General features: G+C 40.2%; 1 protein-coding gene across 3 annotated transcripts in view; it reads left to right on the top strand.

Moving 5' to 3' along the window:
* LOC119740209 (5'-3' exoribonuclease 2-like) overlaps nt 1-17,563 on the top strand; it is an 88,282-nt gene extending 70,719 nt beyond the window's left edge. The window contains exons 33-34 of one of the 3 annotated variants that reach the window (XM_038215421.1): nt 2,351-2,477; nt 15,795-17,563. In XM_038215421.1, the coding sequence (XP_038071349.1) occupies nt 2,351-2,477; nt 15,795-15,845 (178 nt within the window). In that variant the 3' untranslated portion in view covers nt 15,846-17,563. Of the gene's footprint in view, nt 1-2,347; nt 2,478-15,794 lie in introns of all 3 variants that reach the window. The other 2 variants (XM_038215420.1, XM_038215423.1) reach the window with 2 other exon arrangements.
* Nucleotides 17,564-26,568: the final 9,005 nt, after the last annotated feature.

Genomic DNA, 26,568 nt, shown 5'->3' with positions numbered 1-26,568 from the left:
ACTTTTTTTTTGGCCTTACCTGTCTCTGATTTGTGCCACTTTGCTTTCGTCCAATTATGGTCATGGCTGAACTTCATGATCCTGTCTTTCTGCTGTAAATTGCAGAATGCATGTCTAATCCAACGATGCAGTGAACCTCAGAAAGGCTGGTCCTGACGAGAATCATTTTTCAAACATTGGTCAACTATAGATACAACAGTTTAGTGTATTTTTTTCCAAGGAATATGAGAAATTTTAGTTCTTGAGCTCAGTCACTTGTCAGTGACAAGACACTGCCATAGTTTTACCGACAGTGTAAGGATTGGGTTAGTCAATCATCTTCGGTGTGGAGTTTCTTCTTCATCACCTTCATCCTGACGTTTGTGATGGACTTGTGTCCTTTTTGTGCTGAATCCTTGTATAGTTGCGGAAAAGCCTTTGTTTTTGTGCTGATTATTTTTTTTCCCCTGACTTTTTCTTCTTGGGTCTACGATTAAAAATCCCATAGACTTTGTACACGGTTGGGCATTGAACTTAGTCATATACCAATGACGCTTAACATCCAGACATAAAGCCCATAGCAAAGGTGTGTCTCGACAAGTGATGTCATGATGACGTCATCATGTGTCACGTGACGTCATCATAAAGGTGCGTTTTTCAGTGGCCTATATGTAGAGAACTACAAGGCTCTTTTGGTTGAAATTTTGTATGTTCATAGACAGGAATGTGTTATAGATGAAAATTGAGGTGATGTCATGATGAAGTCATAATGTAATTTTATTGGAAGTGTTGAAGTTCATTTCCACATCTCACAAACGCAACATGCTACATGTAAATTCAAAATGATTTCTGTAATAAGTTTGTTAGGTCATAGACATTTGCACAAAAATGTGAAAAGTGTTGTGATGTTACGATGACATCGAAATTCATTTTTTTAAAACACATACATACATGTATGAGAGAAGGTCCTATCATCCTAAAACTTGGTGGGAAGCTTTATGTAGATAATATTAATGTGCAAAATACAAAGTGACGTCATGATAACGTCATTGGTTGATTTTTTATGAATTTTAAATTTTTTATACTTCATTCTACTAAAAGAAATTGACACTTTCCTTGCTCAAATCGACTCCAAAGTTGACTCAGAACAAGATCACATTTAGATGTGTGCACCAACAAGTGTCATCATCATGACGTCATGATTTTAAATAAATGTTCACTAACTTTTATATTTTTGGCTTCTACCAAAACTTTACACTAAATGCATAAACTTGTATACAAAATTATCATTAACATGACTGCACATCGCAAAAAAAAACTGGGTGGCAAAAGTGAAGCAAGAGTGCTTCTGTAAACACAGGGCAACAAAGGGCTAACCCTGAGATAATGTGGAGATTTTGAAATCTAAATTTGCTTTTAAGTTGAATGTCAAGATGGATAATGATTTACATGTAAGTATCTTGGTCCTCCTCTTTAGACCCCAGAAAGTACTCCATTCATCTGTTGTAGAAGGTTATTGCTTGTCAAGTTGTAACTGCTGTAATTTGGTGTGAACGTGGTGAAGGGGTGATCTATAGACGAATCCGGGCAAGTGATTACTGTACACTCACGAGGCCCCCTGTAACAAAGAAACCATTGTTCATGCCATTGTACAAAGCAACTGCGCCATTATGAATTATCTGAACAATAGCTAGCACAATGCGTTCGCCATTGAAGGGGTTTCGTGATAGAATTGATATTGTGACTGGATTGGTCTATGCACTGTATTTATTGAAATCGTTTGTTCTTTTTTTTGTGTGTTTGTGGGAGAAAGCCGTGCTTTAAATTTGAGAATATGAATAAGTTTGACAAGGTATCTTGCTGAGAAACATGTCTTACACAGAATCTTGAAGCCAAAAAAAGCGGACATGCAACTTTCCTAAGTAGATATGCTGACATCCTCATTTTTTTAAAACATATGTCATAAGCATGTGTGTCATTAAATCTTGAGACACACTGTAGAAAGTCTCATGCAGCTTGGAATTTTCTCTTGTCTTGTAACTTTATTAGGCATGTAGTGTAATCCGGCGAACAAAATCAGAAGCAATTTTTGGTTGGTGCCACAGTCAGGCGCACGTCGCACGCGTTCTTAAAGACCAGGCACACGCTGATATTGGTTACCTACTGGTCCAAGGAGCCCAGAGTGCGTGCGTACTTCCTGAGCGTGACTCGCGCGAACCTGGTGCTACTGCAGTTCCACCTCACAACATGGCTGTCCCTGAATTAGTCTATGAAGACTTTCCAACTGTACATGTTCCATCTACATGTAGGTTGATCCACTCAAGACTCTCACGTAACCAACTGATAAATCTCTTCATCTCTTTACCTGCAGTGGCTATGGAGGGACAGGTTGGTCCCGTAATGCGCAAGGCCAGCAGTCAGCTTACCAGCAGAATCAATCAAGGTACACGCAGCAGCAACAATATGGACGTAGCGGGGGCAGTGGGGGCAATTACCAGGTAGGTTCATATGGACTTTAAGTTTTTTTAATACGGGTGTGACGTATGACGTCCAAGTACCACGTGACCATCCGGTTACCCTGTGATCGGCCACCAATGCAGTAGGCAAGAGTTTGCTTAGCAAACTAGACAGAAGAACTTATTATCACGTAAAACAACAACAAATTCTTTATCAAATGGCAAACTGGTCACTACCTGTGCCGTGTACGGTTGGCATAATCGTGCCGACCCAGCACTGGGTGTTGGCTCCGCGTTTTTCTCACAGTTTTTGCCACCCATCACAGCTTTGAAGGTTTGCCTACTACCTACTGCGCGCGGTTCTATACGATCTTTGCCTACTACAATGGCAACGCTGACTTCCCGGTACCAGATGTAGGCCAGGTCACGTGGGCCAGAGAGAGCCCTACACTGTATATTTTGGTTGCAACGTAGTTTTTACAAGCAATGCATACAATGTAGACCAATTGAGTGCTTTCTGAGTGCTTGTGGGAACAAAATTACCGGCTTGCTAAGGTGAGACTCGAGACCCTCAATCTTCTGCTCTCTAGCGCAGCCGTCTTATCTTCCCAACTGTGTGCACATACATTTGTAACAGCAGGTTTTACTGTGTGATCGTGTCTGTCTGTGGTCATTCTGAGAACCACTGATTAGTTTAGGATGCATCTTGGTTGACTTCTATACATGTTATTCCTCATCACCCCAAATTTATCTATAGAAAAAATGTGGTTTTTGTGTAGTTTTGACCGATGCCAGTATTGTGCAGCCAAGTCACCTTAAAGGGAATATACATCATTTGCTTTTGCTGTAATTTTCAGAAATGAATGGAATTGGGGGGGTTGGAAATATATAGCAAATATAGTTACACTGACTTTTTTGAGGTTTTGGGTTCGAAAATGCTATAAAAACCAAGAAAAACAATCATGACCCTGTAGTCTGGTTCCCTGACTCCATATAAGAAGAAACAGAGCAGTTTACATACATTGGGGAATTGTAAGGTCAGGGAACCAGTCTAGCTGGCTTGTACCCGTTCATAGGTGTGTAATTGATTGCAAACAAGTGCGATGGTCAATTGGGGCCAGTATTTGAAAAAAAGCCATTTTTTTCCAACGCTGGTCGGCCGACCAGCGTTGGACATTGATACAAAAATACCACTTTTCTTGAAAATGACAGTATACCAGGTGCCATGATTTTACAGGATGCTTTACACTGTCATTCACTAACAGTCCAGCAAGGTATTTCAAAATGATTTGGTAGTTTTATTTTTTGATGTTTGCAAATGTTGTATTTTCCCTTTAAACTTGTGTATGGCATGGATGGACATTTCTGGATTTGAACATTAGCCCACCCACTTTGCACATGGGCAATGAAAATGGGCATCTCCCCGATGTCACATGCATGTCCCAACTGCATGCACCGAGCTTCAGTTCACGCATCTGCGACCTTTGTTGGACATTTGGTTGTGCAGTCATGACTATGGTTGGTCAAAACGTCAGGCGACAGGCCTCCATGTATCCATTTTCTTAAATTTTTGTTTGAATGTTTCCATTGGTTCATTTTGCAACGTTGAACTTTTGTGTACATGGATTCAGTGTACACATTGCACAGGTTAACATTTATTTAGTTGATGTTTACCATCTTGTTACACAAGCACATTGCAATTCCATGGATTTCTTTTTCTCCTCAGTTATGCTACCGTAGTAGACAAAGCAGGATGCTTTGTGTTTTATCTTTGTGGCGGTATGGAAAAATGGGTTGTTTTTTGGTGATATACAACTGTTACTGTTGCTTACTGGGTTCTTGAGTGGACTTGAGTCAGTTTTAAAGAGTGTAAGAAAGCTTGTTGGGCAATTCCACGCAAAAGTGGACACGGCTAAAAATTTGAAAATTTATGAAATTTCAAACCAACAAGCATCACAACTTCAAATGTAGTATCAAATTGAAGAGGATAACAAGACCTTTCATTTGAGTGGTGTGCCAGTGAGATGGAAAGTGGTCAACTGTAGAGAGAAAGGTTCATATTGTATGTCAAAAGAGTTTTTTGTTTGTTTCTTATATGTTTGAACTTGTAGCAAAGATCGGCGAACAAACTGTAACACGAGTTACCGAAGTTACGGAGTTACCAAAATGTATCCCTCCAGAGATTTCACGATTGATTGTTTCTTTATAATTACATGTGGCATATGAATTACACCCTTATCATGCTTATGGTGTAAGGGCATTGAAAAGATTCTTTGAACAGTGCGCAGTGTGAGGAAATTTTCAAATGTAAGGTATTCAAATTTTTGCAATGGCCTTTTTTTGTAAAACGAGTCACCAGTAAAAAAAGGTGATTGCTGAACCAACAGAAAGTTATTTCGTTGGCCTCTTTTTGTAGTTTAATCACTGAACATCAAGGAAACTTCTGTGAGAAAAAAAATCCATCCCAAATGCTTTGACTTCATAGAATAACAGTCACAGAGTTGACGTAGGAGTACCCTTTAAATGTAATGCGAGTTACCATGGAATTGCCGAGTTCATATTTCATGTCCACCCCATGCAAGAGGACTAATAAGTTTTTGAAAACTGGTTAACCCCCCCCCCTCAATTTTGGATTGAGTGTTTATTGATGCATGTACATGTAGGCATACATCATGCCTATGCTTGCAGACCAGTAAATAAACTGCCATAGACCCCAATGATAAATGCCCCCACTTCCAAAATTCAGGAAAAATACTCGTAAATCTCCAAGGTGTTCGAGATGCACATCAAATTTCAGCTTATTTCACCATCTTTCATTTTCTGTTCAATTTTTTGGGGTAATCTGATGGCATTTGGGAGAAATGTCCATCCAAAGATGAACACCCCTAATAATTGTCATGAAGCCCATCGCCATATTGAAAAATGATGCCTATATGCTCCATTGCAAAACAAAAGATTACTTTTAAGGCTCAATTTCATCCAAATTTCACCAAAATACAAGCTCACAGTCCTGTGCACGGCTTCCAATCTTCTTTTTTACAAACCCTCAAGTTCGTGGCCCACAAAATGCTCTAATAGCAGAGAATTTGAGGACATGCAATCGTGATTTGGTCGGCGTAGGCAATATTGGGCCTATTTATTGGTTGGTAACTGTATGTACTATTGTTGGTATGCCTTTGATACTGCAGTACTCGATCACCTTCTACTTTCAAAGTCATAGGCCTGCAAAGATTATTCCATTATTAGATTAATCAATCAACTTGTTGGTTATTTAGTGACTTTTTTTCCCAGTTTGATTAATCCAAACCCACTTTTAAAAAATGAAGGCTTCCTTTCGGGTGTGCAAGAGCTTGCAGCACTAACAATTCTCACTGAAAAGATTGAGGGAAAAAAATTCAAGCATAAAACTCTTTCCAAAGAAAGCGAGGCAAACACACTATAACCGACGCAAAAAAATACCTTAAGAAAATTATGTTAATCCCAAATTGTTGAGAAGTGAGTGATTTTTTTGGTTAATGAAACTTCTGATGTCGGCATCATTTACACGTACATGTACCAACTGACACAGAAAAATGAATTAGCCTTTTGATTGATCAAAACAAAAACACAAAAAAGGAATAATTAATTGATCGGAAAAATGATATTATACTTGCAGGCCTAACAGCCCATGATACTAAAACATAGCTTTAAAAAAGGTGAACCCGGAATTGTTTTTATAATGTCAGTTTTGCCAGGTTGTTCATAGCATAAACGATAAAGCTGGCAGGCTGCCACTCAGCTTAAATATCTGCTGGGTGCCCTGCAAACGGAATAAGATTTCAGGAGACAAAATTACTCCCGGATCTTATGAAAAGTGTGGAACAAATTTCTTTTTTTCCCCTCCTCTTTCAGGCCCTCTCTCACGAATAAATCAATCATGTTTATGGCCTAATTTGACAAACCAATATGGACTTGGAAACAAGTGCCGGTTGAGCAATACTAAAACTTTAGTGAAGAAATGAACTCATAAAGTACCAGCTTTTTGTGTGGATAGAAAAAATAAACATTTGTTACTTCATTAATATACATGCATGCTGTGCATCCCGTCCATTTCGAATTATGAGAATGTGGCAGATATTTCTTTTTGCCAACATACCTGTATTTATGCGTAGTCATGTGTTTTTTGGGTTGTTTTTTTTGTTGTCCTGTTATGAGTTTGATTTTGCTGGTACTCTTTTGCACATAGTCAGCTCCTGTTCAGGGAACTGCAATGAACCAGCGGTAATGATGACTCATGAGAGGTACATGTATGTGAAATGCTTATTGGGGTGGACGGGTTTTGTCAAGATGACTTTGTGTTGTTTGTGCCCTGTTATACTCTTGCTCTACTTTGGACACTTTTCAATCCAGAATCTTATAAGCTGGGCCTGGTGCTGCAACCAAAGTGCTGAACAGATCCCAAATTCTAGGACAAAGCACTTCCAAACCGAACGGAACTGAATTGTTCAGTTCGGATGTTCGGAAACCGATTTTTAGCGCCACATATTTATATTTTAAGCACAATCAAAATACTCAAAACTTGGGCCGTGAAATTACCAAATTTTACTGCTAATTAAAAGCAAACAATGTTTTGGGCTGAAGGAGCCAACGTAAAATGAAAGGAAATTCATTTACATAGGTTATTCTATAAATTAGGGGTCCAAAGTTGGACATGGCATAAAGGGCTCGAAAACTTTTAAGTTATTTTAATTATGGTCAATGGTGCTTGGAAAAAACTACACAGAAAAGAAGACTTTCAGTTTTGTGAAATTACTGGCTGAAATCTTCACTTCTAGATAGTTTCCAAAAACGGTTTTGCTTGACATCATTCACGTTGTCGATGTCGTTGCCGAATTAGCTGGTTCTCAGTCCTAATAACCGTTCGTTTTCATCTTTATTAGGCGGGAACCAGTCTATGTGCTAAGCAAGATATTGCAGGCCAAAATATTTTAGTTGATGTCGGGTCAATGTCGGGGGGGGGGGGGAAATGGTTTGGCAATGCTTCATGCACTCTCAATCACCATCAATGTGACAGAAGAAATACAAATGGGTAATTTTTGATAGTTTTTGACGTCAAATTGTTGTTGAGATGTGTTTTTGGTCAGACAAAAAGGGCAATATAGATGGGGGGTTTTTCACGAATAGAAACCAACGCTCATTTCAAATTTCTAAAAGAGGTTTTCTGCAACTCGTTTTGCAGTTCTAATTTGTTGCCAAACCTGAACCGAACCAGTGTTCGGATAAAAAGTTCGGAACCGAGCCAAACCCGAACCAAACCGTAGGGCTCAATTGCAGCACTAACTGTGCTGGACAAAGAGAATAAGAGATCTGAATAACTGTCATCAAACTTTTATTGTTAAATTGTGTACCCCTTTTTCTTTCTTTTTTTATACATTTGTACACCTCAAGAACAAATACAATCTTGGGGAACAAAAAGCATATGATGAACAATTTTTAAGGTTTTAAAAATTCTCTTTGAATTTACAATGTGTTTTCTTCTGACTTCAGTCCAGTTTCTCTGTTGCGAAGAACACACTCAGAAATAAAAGTAATATGCAGATTTGCAAAGGAAGTCCCCAGAATAAGAACATACATATGTAAAAAATGTAAGCCTACCGGTTCCTGAAGAAACTGTATACTTTTGGACAATGTATTCGTGACCTACATGTATTGTGCACGTACATGTACATGTATGCGTTGTCAAATCATAAAGATCCAAGAGCTTATCAAATCAACAAGATGTAATTCAGTGTTGCAGATGAAATCCAGTTTAAAGACATATAAAGTGTTGTTTGCTGACTTAAGATGTTAACATTATTTTGTTTTAAAGAGAGTTTTGACCTTTAATTGATTCAAATTTGAGTCAGCCTGCAGTACATGTACATGAACCAATTCTATGACGAAAAAAGAAATGGATGGCAATATCAATTGTTATCTCTTGTTCATTCCCATTGGTGATGTTTACTTGATTTAGCGTAAATCAAAAAAATTCTAACTTTAACGTGAATATCTGTTAAATGGAATAATGGATTTGTGTGGCCCTCACGTGGTTTAAAAACAAACGAGTGTTCAAGTATGGTTTAATGATTATGGAGATGAAGTCTTGACCTTTGGAGGACGCCCCTTCTCCCATTGTAAAGAGTGCCCTCACTTACTTTCCAATTAAGGATGGAGGGTTTTTGTGTTTGGATGCAAAGCAGCGGGGGACGAGAACAGGAAAGTCTGACATGTATGCCGATTGGCTGCTTGTTGACGCTGCAATCCGAGCTGGACCGATGCCAGAAAGAATAGAAGGACTACAGAGAAAATATTCGCGGTGATTCCTGCATTATCATAACCCCCGCCAGGAACCGTGAAGAAAGGAAAGAAAACGATGATGAGGGGACATTCTGAAAAAAGGGAAAAAAAGAGGGAAGACGGGGGAACAAAATGGAGGTTCAAGTTTCCCGGCTGAAGTGGGCAGGAGTTTTCATCCGATATTACGCGTCGCCTAAGGGGAACAAGATAAACAAATTGGCACTTGCGTGTGGCCCATTGTGCCGTGGTTTCCCCCTGCTTGGCCGTGGAGGGCCTGACTTCCGGCAGGCCCCGTCTTGATCCATTAGGCCTAGCCTCATTGAGTGCCTCATTTAGTCATCATCTTTCCATGCTTGGGGAGATTCGTCGTCAGCGAGGGACCCACAATTCATCAGCGATGGTGGAAGGGGGGGGGAGGAATGAAACGAACGACGCTGGGCTCTGGCCGGTTCCCTGCTACCGCTCAACGACTTCCCCTCCAACAATGGCACGAGTGCCTGGCGACCGTGTACGGTGCGCCAGCCCCCGGCCTCGTGGGCCCTTCAGAGTGGAGAGTGGCCCACTTGAGGGCTTTCAGCCAGGTAAACGTATCCCCACAAACTGATGTAATTACACTTCAAATTTCCGCGTAGCATGACGGGTAAACTTCCAGCGGCCTCCCCGGGACCCCTTCGCATGCGCCGTGCCGCGGCCAGCGATCCTTTTCTCGGTAAAGGGATTCCAAGGGAACTGCATATGTAATACCCTGACCCTGCCTCAGCACCATCCCGTCTCCCCCCCCCCCCCAACCTGCACGTGGCTTGTGGTTCCGTCAGCCGCCTCATCTACAACGGGGACCCTCCATGCGCTGGATTGCCGTCTTCCTGTGTTTGATTAAAGATAATATTTCATAATCCACTCGTGCTTCCTGCAGTAAGGCTGGTGGCGATTTTTCACTATGTAGGTTCCCCCTTGTCAGAGGCCCCTGTGTATGCACAGACAATCTCATCACCTCTCATTAACATTCCATCCTCAAGATATGAGCTATCTATCACCGTTCCTCCTGTCATTTGCTCAGGCAACCTGCAGCAGGTCAGCTCAGCTCTTGGAGTGTTTGGGTACACGGTTTGCTCATCTATTCATTCTCCATTTGTGCTCTTTCAGGAAAGGGGGCTTCACTTGATGAGGATACAGGAATCCAATAGAGGTCCCGAATGTCTGATAATGGTTTTGTCGGCAGTATATTAATTTTCTAATATATTTTTTTTTCTTGGGGGGGGGGGGGGCCCTTATTTGGTGTTTTTGAGGGCTACTTTTTTCCCTTGTATTACAGCTGTTTTTGTATTCAGCCAAGCAATATCTTAATGTGTAAGAGAGACTTTGGGAATCACTGTATCTACAGTGCTGCTCAAGTTTTTTAAGTATGTGTATTTCTTGTTTACACCTGTTTTGGGGTTTGTTTTGTTTTGTTTTCTTCAATCAAGTTTCAGGGTTTTCACATGGTATGAACAGGTTTTGCAGTGAATTCGTTTCTATGAATATTTGTTTATAGATTCCAATATATATTTTTGGTAGAGGAACTACATGTATGCACCGTATTCTCCACACTTTTTTTGTTTTTAGGGGATGGGGTCGTTGGGGGTGGAGGTGTAAACCCTTTAACTCTCCAGTGGTTCCCTGTGCTCATGCTGGTCTTTTTGCTTTGCTTGTTTTGGCATTACCGTACTTAGATATGCAGTCAAAATTTGACTTCTGTGTAATAAGAGAAGGCCGACACGTGAGGGGCCCACCTCGTTCGACCACCACCAGCAATGCAAATCACTCACACACTCATCTGATCCCTACTCCCTCCCCCCTTCTCTCAACTAAATGTCTTTCTTATCCATTGAAAATTCTTCTAAAAAAAAGTATAAACAATTATGATACGTTTGAAAGGGATTTAAATTTCCACGCTTTATCAATTTTTAAATGAAGGCTTAAGTTGTCTCCTCTCTTGTTTTGGAAGAGCAAAGTTTTTTTATAATTTTTTTTTAACAGTCAACGCCACAGTCACCACTAGGCATTGCTTTGGATGTCTAGTCTCGGGTATTGTTAGCCGTCACGTTCAGGGTGTCTCAGCTTGCAAGTCATCGTGAGGCCTGGCACGTGGGGCTGAACACCCATTTTTTTCTGCTAACATGGCTAAGGCAAGTCAGAAGGGGGGGGGAGTTGCTTCAAGTGACAAGAGTTCATTGTACAGGACAGAGCAGGGATGGCGCAGCGTTGGAGGGGGAGGAAGGGATGGGGGAGGGCAATGGAAGGACAGGAGACGTTCCTCGGTTAATTAAGAGTTAATGAATGCTTATTATCTCCTCGGCAAAGGAAAGGGCCAACAATACTCTAGTGGCTGGTCGCGGCCGTCCAACCCATATCCCCTGTCATGGCCCAGAGGGCCCACCAGCCGACTACAAGTCGATTAGAGCATGCTAAATCCCTGCGCAAACATTTACCCCATGTACAGTCATACGCTGGGCCTGCTTTCCTTTAACCCCCCCCCCCTCCCTCCCTCCGTCCCTCCAACCTCACTTCCTCTACCACACTCTCTAACCGAGGCAGGAACCAGCCAGAGGAGGTGTGTGCACACTACTACGTCAGGCATCAAGTTACACTTCCCTTCATTTGGGGGTTCACGAACGGCTGCATGTTGAAAAGTGTACGTAGCACCCTGTGAAGGCGAGTCAACTCCCCCCCCCCCCCCCCCCACCATCACCACCCCGTTTTCTTTGTATTGGTTGAAGCATATAGTTGTTGGGAGGGGGGATAGGCATGTTAGACCTATTCAAGATGAGTTCTTTGACTTTTAGCACCGTCCAACTGTGTACGTGTGTACACAAGTGCCATCAGAAACCTGTTTTAAAGTGCTTTCATTCAAGCTAGCCGCGTCAATATTACCAACACACACACAAAAATCGGCTGTGTTTGCAAATTGAGAAATGATCCCTTGTTGATCTTGGTATTGTCATTATGTGATTCTTGATTCTTTCTCACGTGGGCCTGGGGGTGGCCGGTGGTATTGAATGGATCTGACCTCATGCGCTTGGGCTGCTGGCCTCTTTCATTTCATTCATCACTTTGTCCTGTGTAGGTGATTAAATTGAACCCATCAGAGTACCTCTTAGCATAATCTAAATCTTTCTTTTTTAAAATTTACCATGAAATGATAGAGTATTTCTTAACCCTTGACAGGATTATTGTTCTGTGTGATTTGGACCTTTTGTTTAAAAGTTACGCCAAAGCTTGTAAAGACTGTCAAAATCTGTTTAGGCCACTTTTCATATTATCTGGTATCTAATGAAAGGCATTCACATATATGTGAATTTGAGTCCTTTCATTCAAATAGCTGTATCTCTAGACTGGGGTGTCCAAATGAGATGGGATAAGACCATTGTGTAGAGTATTTACTACACCTTCAGACTCTATAGATGAGTTTTGCAAAAAGAGAGTGCTAGTGTTTTTAATATTTACGGATTGACTGCTACAATTTTATTGACACACACTGTACTTTCTGTACTGTGCTTTAACTTTAAGGTACTTTTATTAGAAACGTAATCTTAATATCCATACCTAATTTGTGTAACACTTTCTATGAAATTGGCTTTTTTGTGACAATCTCACTTCCCATGGTTGGGGTAGGGCAGGCCCGTCGCCAGGCCTAGTTACAACTAGGGGTGCTCACTACCATAAAAATACAAAAATACACATGTATGGCTTTTGACGTGGGGGGGGGGGGGGGCAATTGCTCGCCTAGGGGGGCCCGGCCCCACCAGCCCCCCCCCCCCACCAGGCTCCCCCCGCCCTTGGCAACGGGCCTGGGGTAGGGGGAGGAATTCCACCTCTTCGGATCTGTGCCCTGTAATGATACCGAAGGTTTGATTAAAATTTAGGTTTGTTGTAAACGTAAAGCTTACAGCAAAGTGTAATGACATGTACCGGTACATGTACCTTTCATAATGCACACGATGCTGTTAATGTTGCAATGTTTATGAGGAAGTTGACGTTTCACATTTTCCATCACTTGCATCAAGAAATGTAGCAATTGGAAGAACGGTGGGCCTGAATTTTCATAAAATAAGCGTCAAAACAAGTGAAATACTCATGCAGGCTCAACAAAAAAGTGTGATGGTACATGTTGTAATTTTTTGGGGGAAAAGAGATCCTCCCTGGCTCTTTTGGAGGAATCTATTTTTCTTCAATATAGTACTGGAACAGGTTTTAAAAATCACCAAAAAGAAAACTGCTTCGTTTATCTTTTACTGGACAGTTTTTTTGTCAGTTTGCTCATAGTCCATGTTCAAAATTCAAGAATGGGTTGGTTATCACGTCCGCACGGTTTACTAATATCATAAAACCCCAGCAATCTGCAAAGAGCAGATCATACGTTTCATCCATGAGGGACATTTATGATCTTTTGCCTCAGAAAGCGGCTTGCGATATTTGATCAAGTCACCGATAAACGAGTAAAAAACAAGAAATATGGCGTTTTTACTGTCTCATCTTATCGGCCTGTTAGACTTGGACTTGAACGAGGGTTTAAATTACAGTTTCACGGACGGTTGTAAAAAAAAAGAAAAGAAGCGTAAACACTGTAAACTTGAGTACAGGTGTTAGATTGGGTAGGGGTTTATAGCATCATTTGTTTGTCTCCAATTTAAAATAGGTCTGAAGGATCGTAAAGTGTGTTTTATATCTCTCCAGACCTCTCCTGATGACAGGGAAAATGGGATGCTCTCAAGCAATAAGTGTGCTTGCATTATGTGCTTCTCGTACTGTATATGATCTGTTACCAAGTGTGTATTACTTCTTGTAGTCTGTTCATAATGACACTCCAGGACATAGAGAGAGAACTTGTCAATCCAGACAACACTTTGGGCTGCATTTATCATTTGTTATTTCTAGAAGTAAGTGCGGGACGATTTGTTTTTTCTTTTTGTTGAAATGACCGCACTCCTTCTGTTACGAGTCCTCCAAGTAATTTATGTGCACAGTCACTTTCAGGCCACTCTTTGTATGAAATTAAACAGTGAAGTGTTGAAATTCCTATTGAAGTGAACAACTCTTCTCCATTTGGAGTGATTGAAAACATCTCCATTTGAAGTAGACTTGAAATGTTGAAGCATTTACAGTGGCCATTTGTGGGTACTTTTCCACCAATTTAATGTAGGGAAAGGGAAACAATATATTTTGCCTCAACAATGGACTCAGTCCAAATGATCTCTTTCTGATTTTTTTTTGGGGGGGGGTTAAGAGTTGGCATTTTTTGACAACAGAACGAAACGAAAACTAATAGACTTATAGATTTGACATCATTGGACTAAGTTATTAGTTATCTCATGAGCTTGAGTGGAACACAGAATATTGTCGTGCGTCTGTGTCCCATATGCCACGAGGCTGAGTGGCCAAGTGGAATATGGAACACAGACGCACAATATTTTCCGTTTTCCATGAGCACGACGAGTTGGGATAATGAATTTATCTTTAACCAAATATGACACACAGTAAACATTGATGCACATGCTGTACACCAACTTTTCAACAGTTAGCTTATTGCATGTGGTGCAGCAGGAATGGCGCACCCATCTTAGAATAGCCGATACGCAGAGTGCGATATGGACCATTGTATATGGGATAACATCACACTGTTGTTGCCATGGATTGGCCAATCGGGATCCAGGATTCAAATTTGCTTGAAGATAATCTAGACCCGTGTACCCCAATCGAATCACCCTATTCATGCGGACATGTACCCCTTTTTTATATACAGGTCAGTGAATCTCTTGCTAAAAACAAAAGTAACTAGTGTAAACCACTTCCATGCAGAGTTTGGTGTGTACGTTTTTCAAGAATATTATGTGTGGTGATGTTCATTTGAAATCCAGTTAGATGAATACTGTAAAACAAAAGATCACCTTTTTAGAAGGTTGTAGACGTCCAGAAAAGGAAAACAAGGAAGGTGTTATGGTTGGAACTAAAACGTACAAGTTGGACATTTATTAATTAAAAAAAATAAATCGAATTTCTTGAAGAGCACAAGGAATGTAACTTTAAAGATGTGTTCCCCGTGTTTTCGAGTTTCATCCAAAAAAATACATTCCTTTTCTAATTGCTATTTTTCAAGCAAAACAGAAGTTATTCACTGTTGAATGAGGCATGGACCAAAACAAAATTGGCCTATATTTAGTTATTGAATTAGTGCTTTACAATTTCGAATTATTGGCTGCCGGTGAGTAATTCCGTTCTTGCGGGGTAGGCTGGTTCCCGCCTCACATTCAGTATCGATAATGTACTGACCGGGAGCCAGTCTGCTTGCACAGCGGATCTGTTTGTGCCCAAAACTAAACCTTCTTTTCCACAGAGAGTTGCAGATGTCCAAAAAAGAAAAAACGACGGCTTTTTGGTTGGAATAATACATACCAGTTGAACATTTATTAATAGAAAAAAATTGAATTTTTTGAACTGTAGACATGATCCACATGACTTCATATTAGGCCAAAAAAAAAATAGTCGGTCTCTGGTCAGACCGAAGTTCCGGAATTGATGCGGCAACGTGTTTTTTTGGTTGTTTTTTTTGGTGGTTTTTTTTTTTTCAAGCTTGTATTGTACAGACAAGGTGGGTACTATTTTGCTTTTTTGTGTCCTCATTATACATTGGTGTCCTCCATAATTTGCCTTGGTACCCTTTATCATTTGCCTTGGTGCAATTTCCCCATTCCTTGGTGCTCCTTGGTACAAAAATTTGAGGAGGCGCGGCAATAGAGGGCGCTGTTGTAGCTTCCGTGTTAATTTGAAGAAACAAAAAAAGGTTGATGCGCATGATTAAAATCGACGCGCGCGCTGACCAGAGACCGAGTATTTTATTTTTTTTGGCCTTAACCGAGTTCAACTTTTAAGACTAATTACGTTACACTTGGCCTCAACACTTGGAACCCGCTCTAGTACTCCAGTTTTGAGGAGTCTGCGTTCATGATAATATCTGTTTTTCCAGGCATAATTATTAGTCCTGCCGTTCCTTTTTCTTCCTTTCACCAGAGCCAGCAGTCTTACCCTCGTCCCCCATCCCAGCATCAACGTCGCTACTGATGAGCTCTGCTGTCACCCGCAGCTTACTGGAGTCCAACGTCCTGCGTGGTTTGGTTTTCTTTATTTCTTTAGGTTATTTTTGTTTTATTCAGACAGCCTTGTTGCAAAAACCACTGATTTCTTAAAGCCTTATTTTAATGCTTTGGCTGGTTAAATCTAATTTGGAGTTGTACATTCACGGGTAAATCAGTATTTCATCATTATCCTTGTTTGAAAACTGCAACACCAACTGTCCAACTCTCTCCGCCCCCTCCCAACTGTGGCAGAAAAAAAACGTAATGGCTTGTTCAGATCATGACAGATATCATTCTGTGTATAACACGCTTGAAACTACAAAGTAATATAAAAATAAAACTTGTAAATGCTGTGTTGCATAGAGAAACCGTTTTGTGACTTTGGCACAACCCATTCTACTGCTAAATTAACAGCAACACTGCCCTCTATTGTCAGGTGGAGGTCAAATTTGATTTTATTGTGATAATATTCCAAGAATGGTTACTTTGGTGTAATGATCCTATTCAAAATTCAAACTGTACGTGCTTAAACTAAGATTCGGTTATTTGCACTCGGGTTTAGGCACAGCAGGAACATGTACACAAAGTTTAGCGAGTATCACAGGCAAGTTAGTACAGCAGATATGTGAATAAATTGTGCCTTTTATGATAGAAGCATGAAATTTGACATGTCGTTTAGAATGTATCTATAATGATTTTTGCCTATAGAGCCACCTCAGATTAGTCTATGGAATAGCCAATTGCAAAGAAACATCTACATGTACAGTATCCGTGCACATTCAGTGATTAATTATGCAAAACAACACTGTGTCGTGACCTCCAGATTCTGACCATTCAACGGGTGCCTTCTATCTGATCTTTGTGACCCGTTGTATTAACAAAAACATGACCGCTAAGTTCGCAGTTCTGCACGAAATGACTTCACAATTTCTAAAATTGACTCCGATTGGCTGGGTCGCATAACATTTCCAATACTCACATACTGTACATCAGACGTAAGTACAGAGCGTGCAGGCTCCGTGAACAATGGATGATACTCAGATTACCTCAGATTTGTCCTGCGACAAACATGGCCGCCATTTTCCAAAATGGCCACCATCAGCTGTTGATATGGTACATCAAATAAAGTGTAGTTGCAGGAGACTTAATATGACTGATGCCTACATTGGTAAAAAATGCCAAATATTTTCAGTATCAGTTGCCATGTTTACTATGGAATCCGATTTTAAAATGCTAGTGATAATCAAATTTGGTCATTTTCTATACTGGAAAGATTCATTTTTGTGAGTCAAAACCACATCTTCTGTGCCCGAACCTGTCAAGTATCCACTTACGAATACAATTCTGTTGCTCAGAGAGAAATATTCCTGATTTATGCTTTGGAGCGCCCACTGTTAGTGTTAGTTACCCTGAGCTGAGTGTGGATGCAAAATGGTGTCCACATACAAGGATGGGCGCTGGTGAATTACGGAGCCATGTTGTGTCCAAATGTTAAGACAACAGTGGTAAATTCTCTGTATATATCTGCTGTTCATGCAAGATCTTTGGTACTTGCTCCCCAGATTCCCTCTGAACCCTTGTTTGAAGTATGCATTATTAGTGGGGAGTAATTTTCTTGCATATAGACCTTTCTACGCTTGGTTGGCCAACTGCACATTTTGCCAACCACAGGTTGCAAAACTATGGAAGGTCCAACACTGCAAAAATGAGTTATTACAGATAACAAAAATATTATTTGATTGTTGAGAATACAACATTGTCAACAAACATACGGTACAACATAATTCCTAAACATGCCTTTTTACTATGTATTGAGGGCGTTATGGGGACTTTTTTGGAAAAACATGTTTCCAACCACGGCTTCAATTTATGCGCTTGCGGCAGCCCATATAAAATGGCGCCAATGTTTACAAACAAAAGAAAGGTCTATAAATTAAGGAAAAATGAACAGTTGTTTTATGTGGTGAAAATAAATTTGTGACATATGTATAATATTGTGCTTAAAGGAAGCAAAAAGTCTTTTTCCACATGGAAAGCCAAATTTTGGAAATGACCAAGGCGGTAAGCCAACACATTTACACTTGTTCTAAAGGGGGGGGGGGGGGGGGGAGCGTTAGAAGGAGGAAATGAAACTAGCCTGTACAGAGTTCCACATAACAAAACTGTGTAGGCAGGTCAAAGAGATATTCACAGTTCTTATATTTGCATTACCCTTTGGTTTCTAGCGATGCTCCAAATAGTTTTACATCCCTCTTTGAAACGATTGTCAAAATAATGGTTTAATTATTTCTAAAGGCTGTGACAATTTTGAAAGACCGGTTTTGTCGTGGCCTGTCAAAGTTTGGTTGTGAGTGCCTTATCATCAAATTGGCAAAGAATGAAACTAGGAACACCGTAATGTATAGTAGCATTTGTTTAGAGCCTGATCCTGGGGAATTATTCACTCGGACAACCTCCTTGGCATTCGTAGTTTCCATGGAAAATAATCTTTGCTATTTTTTTTCCTGAATTATCTTTCTTAACAATCAATTAGTCTGATGTATACTTTATGTGTTTACTTTTTAAGAAACTGAGTATTTTCCAGGGAGAACATTGAGCAGGCTCCACAAAATTTTTTTTTTAATTTTAACCAAAAGTGTGTGCAGAGAAGATGACGATGATTACAATGAATTTTTGTTGTGTAGTTTTACTGGTTTGCCAGAAGAATTCCACCACGTGACCTGATTTATCTAGTTAAATATACTGTAAAATATCTAGTTCGTTTTGTTTTTAATTTTTAATCGAAATTTGATCATGAAATTTTGTTCTTGATTTAAGAAAGGTGTTCATTTCAGCCACTGGACTAGTGATACACGTGTGTGGATGATTGTCTCTGCATCAAGTTAATTTGATGGGAAAGAATTCCATATCTGGACATCACCTGACCATGTTGACACCCTGTGCACAAACCCTATGAGACTGGTCTAAAGAATGCGTTTTCTCAGTAAATGCTTCAATATTTTCCCTGCTAAATTTGACTGTTTAGGACATGTTATTACTTTCTGATGGCTAATAGGTCATTGCAGGGAAAAATAAGTGATGTCCACGTATACAGGAATTTTTTTCCATTTGATGTTTAAGGGAGGGGGAATGTGTTATACTATTTCGAGAACACCATTTTTCTGTATAATAATGAGGCCGCATTAGAGAGCATTTTTGTCAACGTTACTGTTACTCCAAAACCAAAGCTTCGCCCCAACAATAGATGGGACATAACAGTTCAAACTATAAATTGGGCTGCCCAACGGACTCTCTCATTTACATCTGGGACTGTATACTAATTTGGACTGTTGCAAGTCCCAACTATATCATTTGAATCTTAAATCTTCGTTTGAAAGACTTGATAAAATAATGTTATAGGTACAGGGTTTTCCCCCAAATAAAAAAAAAATAGGCGCAAAGTACATGGATGAACTTCAGACAGTTCAAACAGTTCCCCATTTTTAGTTCCTGGTTTTGTGTTCTTTGAATTGAATGGCTCGATCAAAACGCACTGCCTTTATGCTCGTTTGTCCCACTCCCAACACATTGTTTACCAGTCGCGGAACATACATGAACACATTGTGTATAGCGCCAGCATCGTTGGTGCAGAAATGGCCTTCATTTCCCAGCGTTACTGGCTAAGGCCAAAAAAATAAAAAGTCTCCGGTTTCTGGTATGCGCGCGCGTCGCCGTAGCCATGCGCGTCGGCAAAATGAAAAAGTTTTTTTTTCAATACAAGATGATGTCTCAAAACCGCCAAACTCACTGGTTTGACTGGAATCCTGCTGCTGCACAATTTTAACGTGTTTTTAGATGGGGTTATGATCGAGAATAAGCTTTATGTGGCCAACCTCGTCCCCAGGATGTCGAGCAGTACGCGCCCACCACTACCTGCTCTCTCACCCTGGTATTGGATCATTTGCATGTGCAAGATTTTTGCACACGTATGCAAATGAGGAACAGTCTGGTGCCTGGATATGCGTTACACATTAGCGTTTGTTTTTGTATGCGGTGTCTGGGGTAAAAACAGAGTCAATGCGTAGCAGCGCGAGCATGGCGTGAGTTACGAAAACACGATTTTTGAAATCAAACTGTTACGATCTTATCGAGACAACATGCAGTATCATATTTCATATTAATATGAGCAAATTGGAAAGGAAATTAGTATTTTCGAGAAGGCGTGGACGAATGATCGCGAAAACACGTACTGCACGTTGTGAATATATAGCACCAAGTACACGATAAAAATCCATTACTAGCCAATTGCGGTATCGAATCAGGATACAGGAAGAAAGTTTCCTATCCAGGGTTTACTATTGGAAACGCGGTTGGAAATAAAGTAAGCACTGGGGACGAGGTTGTTATGTGACCTCTCTGGACTCCCATATATTTGCACTAAGTTTAGTCGGGCACCATTTGCAGTCATCAGCCGACATTTGAAGCAAAAAAAAAAAAAAACCGGTAAAAAAAAAGGCCGCGTCGCCGCACCACTTTTGGGGCAAGCTCCATACCAGAAACCGGAGACTTTTTGTTTTGGCCTAAACGAAACACGTGTGAAAATAATCCACACGCTTAGCTAAAATAGAAAATGGCCCGCATAAAAAAGATCGGATTGCTTTTTGTTTTTAGGGGAACAACCGATAGTCATTTTAATAGTCGATATGCGTAGATATAGAATTGCAGTGTAACCATGTACCTATATGGTTATATGAATAAACATGTACCTATATGGTTATATGTTGTATGAATTATTGTGTTCTTATTTGGAGATGTAGAAAATGTAACAGTTCCTTATTATTGTACAGTTTATTTATAACTCTTTCTTAATCTACAAGAGTGATGAAATAAATGCTGATATTACAATATTCCAAAAGAAAAGTCCTCAGCTTGTTTACGAATGCTATTTGTTTTTGTTTGTTTGTTTGTTTGTTTGTGTTTTTTACAGTTTAAAGTTCCTAGAGATAACCCGTTTAAAGACATGCTGTTTTCGAGCTTCACCTTGAAAAATAAATTTGTTTTTTAATTGATATTTTTCTAGAAATGAAAAAAATATACACTTTTGAATGAGACATCCAACGAAAAAACTACCGACGTTTAGTTTCACAAAAATCGAATTACTGGCTGCAAGACAATAATTCGGCTCTGGCAGGGCGGGTCCATTCGTTCGCAGAATGAAATTCCTTTTTCAGAGGGTTAAAAAAGACGCCCAAAATCCGAATACAGTAAAAAAAAAATCGTTAAAACAAAATATACAAATTGAAAAGTCGTTAGAGAATTTTTTTGGGGGGGGGGGGGGGAAGAGCACGTTATCTTTAATTAGGACGAGCTCAAGTATTGGTTGACCACGTGTTCAATTCGCTCTTTTCACACTCCGCCATGGGCATGCACAGCCTCGATCTGAGAACTTTACACAATAAAAATAGCCGGTTCAGTGATCTGAACCCCCACACGGGAATCACTGAACCGGCTATGTATTTATTGTGTAAAGTTGCCAGATTGAGGCTCTGCATGCCCATGGCGGAAGCGTGAAAAGAGCGAATTGTACCGATTTTGGGGTACATTTGAATAGTGTAAATCCACCTTTTAATTTTTTTTTCAAACCAGCGTGTTATATTACTTATAAAACGTGTGCCTTTTCAAAAACATTAAATAAAACGTGGTAGGCCTACTCTTAATTTAAGAAAAACTAATTGCTTTTCTCTTCTTTGGAAATAAAAGGTACTATAAAATTATGGCCTGTTAATCCCCATGGCTAATGAGTTTCTGCCGGGAATTTCGTGGTAGGTAGGTGCAAGAAAATAAAGCCACAAAAAAAATATCAATAAAAACTATTGAGTGAAAGCTCGCGTGTTGTGGATTACCCACATAATTACGACAAGCAATTGCTCATTTTTAACACCGACCACTCCACAAGCCAGAATCCTACCATTCACTTGTTTAGTTCTGCTAATTAGTATTTTTTCACTTGTGCGTGCTGCGCAAACCACCAACCCATTTGCACAACCTTGACGAGGAGCCGTAAAAGGTTATGATACCGTGTGAAAAAGATCGAAAATAAACAACCTGAAAGGAGCGGGTAGAATTTGAGAGGCCATTTATTTTCTTTTTTCTGTATACCTGTCTTGACATTAACATCAGTTATGCTAGAATGCACATTATGGACCAGTGTAATTGTGAGATGCTGTATCGGATGTGTCAACAGAAGTTACTGAGAGATAACAATGGGATTTGTCTTTTCTTTCAAATCGGGCTTATAACTTTCTGAAGGTTCTTTGTCGAATAAAAGTGGTTTGTGTTTATAACTGCATCTGCCAAGTCGAAGGGGAAAATCATTGCAGTCGTGCAACATACGGCACGTGAAATTTCTGGGAAAAAAATGTTGCATCCTGAAGCCACTTTTTTGTTCATCACATATTGTCTCCATGAAGATCAGTCATTGCAAAAATGCTGAACAGACATGGAGCTAGGACTGAGAAACATTCCCAGTTTTGTTAGAAAATACTTGGTAAATGCACTCGACTCTCCATAGACTTTGTACACAACCAAAGCAGTGGCGTCTGGATACTCCATTTTTTCCAAATTTCTTGTGGTAACTTTGTCCAAGCGGTTATTGGTATACACGTTCTGTCTAGAGCCGGTGCTATTTTCCACTACAGGATCCCGGAGATCCCAAGGGGTTCATACCTATGTTCCCCAGTCCCCATGTTCCCCAGTCCTTCGTGTTAGGGGTAGGGTTAGTGTTGGGGACCGGGGAACATAGGAACGCACCCGTTCATATGTTCCCCAGTCCATATGTTACTATAACCCTAACCTAAGGACTGGGGAACATAGGAACTGGGCAACATCGGGTGGACAACGATCCCAAAATGATTTTAAAATATGAATGATTTCAACCGGGAACGAGATCATTTCTTTTGGAAATAATCAACAAAAATTATTATTGTCTTTTATTCGATTGTGTATAGTAGCAATGGCAGTCGGATTGACGAAGGGGGGGGGGGGGGGGGCAGGCCGACAGTTTTGATGGAAGGAACTCTGTATTTTGAGCTACTTGACTTGAACAACAAAATGCCGATTTGAAATGTTGGGTTGTACATGTCTTCGATTTATTAAATTTAATTGCTGTTTTTAACGAGGCGATGTGCTTCAATTTTTTTTTCTGAGAAAAAGGTCATTCCACCTGCGTGTTGAAGATGGTTGAAACTTCACAGGCGAATTACTTTTGCTCCACGCGTAAATATGCAATAAGCTTCAGCACGGTGTGTATGGGTGTCGTTGAGAACGTATGAGAAAACACTAATCGAAGTAAGTTTGTGTACGGCAAGGAAGATAACATCCCGACCGTGATCACATTATTCCAATTAATTGATGGCCTCGACAAGATCAAGTTATACGGTTGTGGAAACCACACTTATTTAAGCACTTGTACTAAAACGAAATACGCCTCAGAAAGTTATTTGTACATTTTTAAGGTGTGGAAACGGATGCTCATTATAGAGTTTAAGTTTCAATTGTATACAGTATTGGCCTTCAATATCAATGACTGAGCTCTGGACAAATCGTCTCTATTGACATATATGTATTTGACATTTTGAGTGATCTACTTCGCTGGAACAGCTTTGTTGAAACATTATGCACATTTTAATAGTGTCCACTTTCTCACAAGGCCTAAACTTTAAAGTGTTCAGGGAAAACAAACAAACAAACAAACATGCAACGAACCAAGGAAATAAAACGGAATTCGCATTGTCTTCAGTGTTCCCAAAATTGGCAGGCCTACTGTTCAGCCTCCATAGACCCTTATTGACGACCTGTAGTTGAGAAATTAAATAGTGGAGGATCAACGACGATTTACACATGTAAATATATCTTGTGATGCGATGAATCATTCTCAATATTATGAATAAATTAAAAACATCTTTCCTGTGTTTCTGGTCCAAATACAAAACTCGTAGGCCCCCTATGTCTCTATAACGCGAGGTATGCACTGTACATGTAATGAGAAACCAAAAATTGGCAACATTGGTGTTTGAATAAAATGGACTACGGAACTCAATATAAACTAGCGATGTCGTGAATACTGCCATTGATGAATTCTGTTACAAATCCTTTAAAGTAGATCAATTAAATGTCATATAAATAAATAACTAGTTAGATTTTGCTTTGGTTTATTCATTATCGTGTAGCTTAACATACTACGCAACTTTGTTCGCTTTTACTTTTGTGTAACACATTGAATAAATTTGGCCTAACTTTTATTGTCATGATATTCTCTGCATACCTTCAAAATAATTCAAAAGGGTGTGGAAAACAGCAATTTTGAAAATATAGATCAACTCCGTAACCTATTTTAGGAGAACACAGTTGATACACTGTCGTTTTTTTTCAAAAATCAGTAATTCTGATGACAAAGATTTGTTCATAGACCTACATGTCCGTCGCTTATTTGGGAGCGTTAAACTACAGCAGCAGTCAATGTTTTTTTTTTTTTTTTTTTTTTAATAATTGGTGTTTGTTTTCCTTTCCTTGAGAATAGCCGTTCGATATATTCTTGCTCTTAGTCCTAGGCCTACTAATCTCGCGTAAAAAGTGATAAATAAATGTTTTAGTAGGCCTATATCGTTAAAGAACACACGCTATAAAATAATGTGCATAATGAAAAACAATCGACCAGCACAAGTAAAACCCAAATCAGGATTTCTTATCAACTTGTCTTTTATTTCCCTTCGCCTTCTGCGGCTGGCCAATAAAAAAAGAAAACTTCCATATTATCGGGACCGGGCGCGACCCCAAAGGGTCCAACACCATTAGGTTGTCTGGCGTGTTGACTTAAAATCTTCAGAAATATGATTATGGGCTGGTACTTTGAAGTTTGAACACGGCGTTATTATCTCTGAATTGTCGAGACTTGAAAACAATTTGAACATGGTACAAGTGCCCTTAGGCTTCATCTGCCTATTCTGTTGCGCATTGTACTCGGGCAGTGAAGAGAGGCGTGGAGGATTCGGCAAACACTGCGCGCTGGCTCTTGTGACAGTGCAATGTGTAACTTCGCAGCAATAAAAGACACTCTACTAATGAATAGTATCATGTGGAGGGTTCGATTCAAGTGGCACCTTTGTGAAGAAGAGGTCCACTTCTATTGCCAATAAAAAAAATATATCGATATGATATAGTGTGCAATGGCAGGGGCGGATCTAGCTTTCAGGAAACGGGGTGGGGGGGGGGGGGGGGTTGAAAGGCGTGCCGCAGTCACGCCCTGCCAGGGGGGTCGGACAGTATGCACCCGGACAATTTTGAAGTATTCAAGTATACATTAATTCAAGTATACATTAAGGACATTTATGATTACATTTATTATTTTTTTGGCCCCACTTTACTAGTTTCAGGACACTGCGGCTGAAGATGGGGAGGTGCACCCCCTCCCCTCCCCCTTCCTAGATCCGCGACTAAATGGCATTGCCTTCTGTTGTTGCATTATCTTTCAATTTGAACTAATTATTGTTGTAAACATAAGCTTGAGTTTGAATGTTTCGTTTTCTTCTCGTCCCTTGATGAAAGATACCGGTACAACACGTAAACTCTTGCTGAACTGATCAACTTTTATTTGAAAGCACTGACTGAGCTAAAAGGCTATTTCGACGTGTCGTAGTTTAGGTTGTAGAAGTCGTTTTTCTTTCTCACTTGTGTAGAATGTGTATGCTTTTTGGCAACTTCATGACAAACGGCATAAACGCAAGGAAAGTGTCTTCCTGAAAGGAACAATCTGGACAAAGACAGAATCAAAACATGAAGACTAGAACAACAACTGCAGGAAAATGCTTGAAAATGTATTCAAAGATATGGCAGATGTTCTGATAGACAGACGTGGGCATTGGCTTCTAAAAAGGAGACCTTTCAGCTTCAAGCACTAGTTTTGCGGTTTGCAATATACAAAAAAATAAAGGAATCACGATCATAATATCTCAGCCATCAGACACAGTGCGTTGGTCCCATGATAACATTTGTAAATTTTGAAATCTAAATTTAGTTCCGAGGGATTTTATCAGTTGGTAATGGCCGCTGTGTAAGATCCACGGGTTGGTGTTTGATAAAAAAAAATTGATTCTGACGTCTGAAGTTCATTTATCAGCCTGAAAGAGCCGTTCGATCACTCACGTGGCTCATCCCAGCGATAGCAAACACAGAACCCAAGGTAGAAATCAATTCACTATTACATGTATACCTAATTGATTAGAGCCGGATCAAAGTCAAACAGCCAAAGACCCCCGAAACGAACCTATTACAAATATTAGTTGTGGTACACACAGCTGTGTGGATGGAGCTATAGATACGGATAATGATGATACAACGTCACGGGCTGACGCCCTTCTTCCGAGCGCCACATGCACACGCGGTGTTTCAGTTCGTCTACTGTAGATAGTGAGCGCGTTACCTGCCCCGCGTGCGTGCCGATTCGGGCATTGCGATGAGAACGGGGCCAGACCCTGCCGGCTCAATCTGTGGTAATATTTGCTCTACGATCCTCGCCGACCGTTTGATATGGGTTAAGGACAGTCTGTCTAGATTACACATTGCGATGAGTTTTATCTGTGGCCGGGTGCCTCGCATGAGAGACCTGCTTCCCGGCGTCTTTGTGTAGCAGACCATGGTCAGTATGACCATACTGGGTCCTAGCTCTATGGTAT

The sequence above is a fragment of the Patiria miniata genome, unplaced genomic scaffold, assembly GCF_015706575.1.
Source record: "Patiria miniata isolate m_02_andy unplaced genomic scaffold, ASM1570657v1 HiC_scaffold_5, whole genome shotgun sequence".
Classification (NCBI taxonomy): domain Eukaryota; kingdom Metazoa; phylum Echinodermata; class Asteroidea; order Valvatida; family Asterinidae; genus Patiria; species Patiria miniata.
This window is presented reverse-complemented; position numbering and strand designations above follow the sequence as displayed.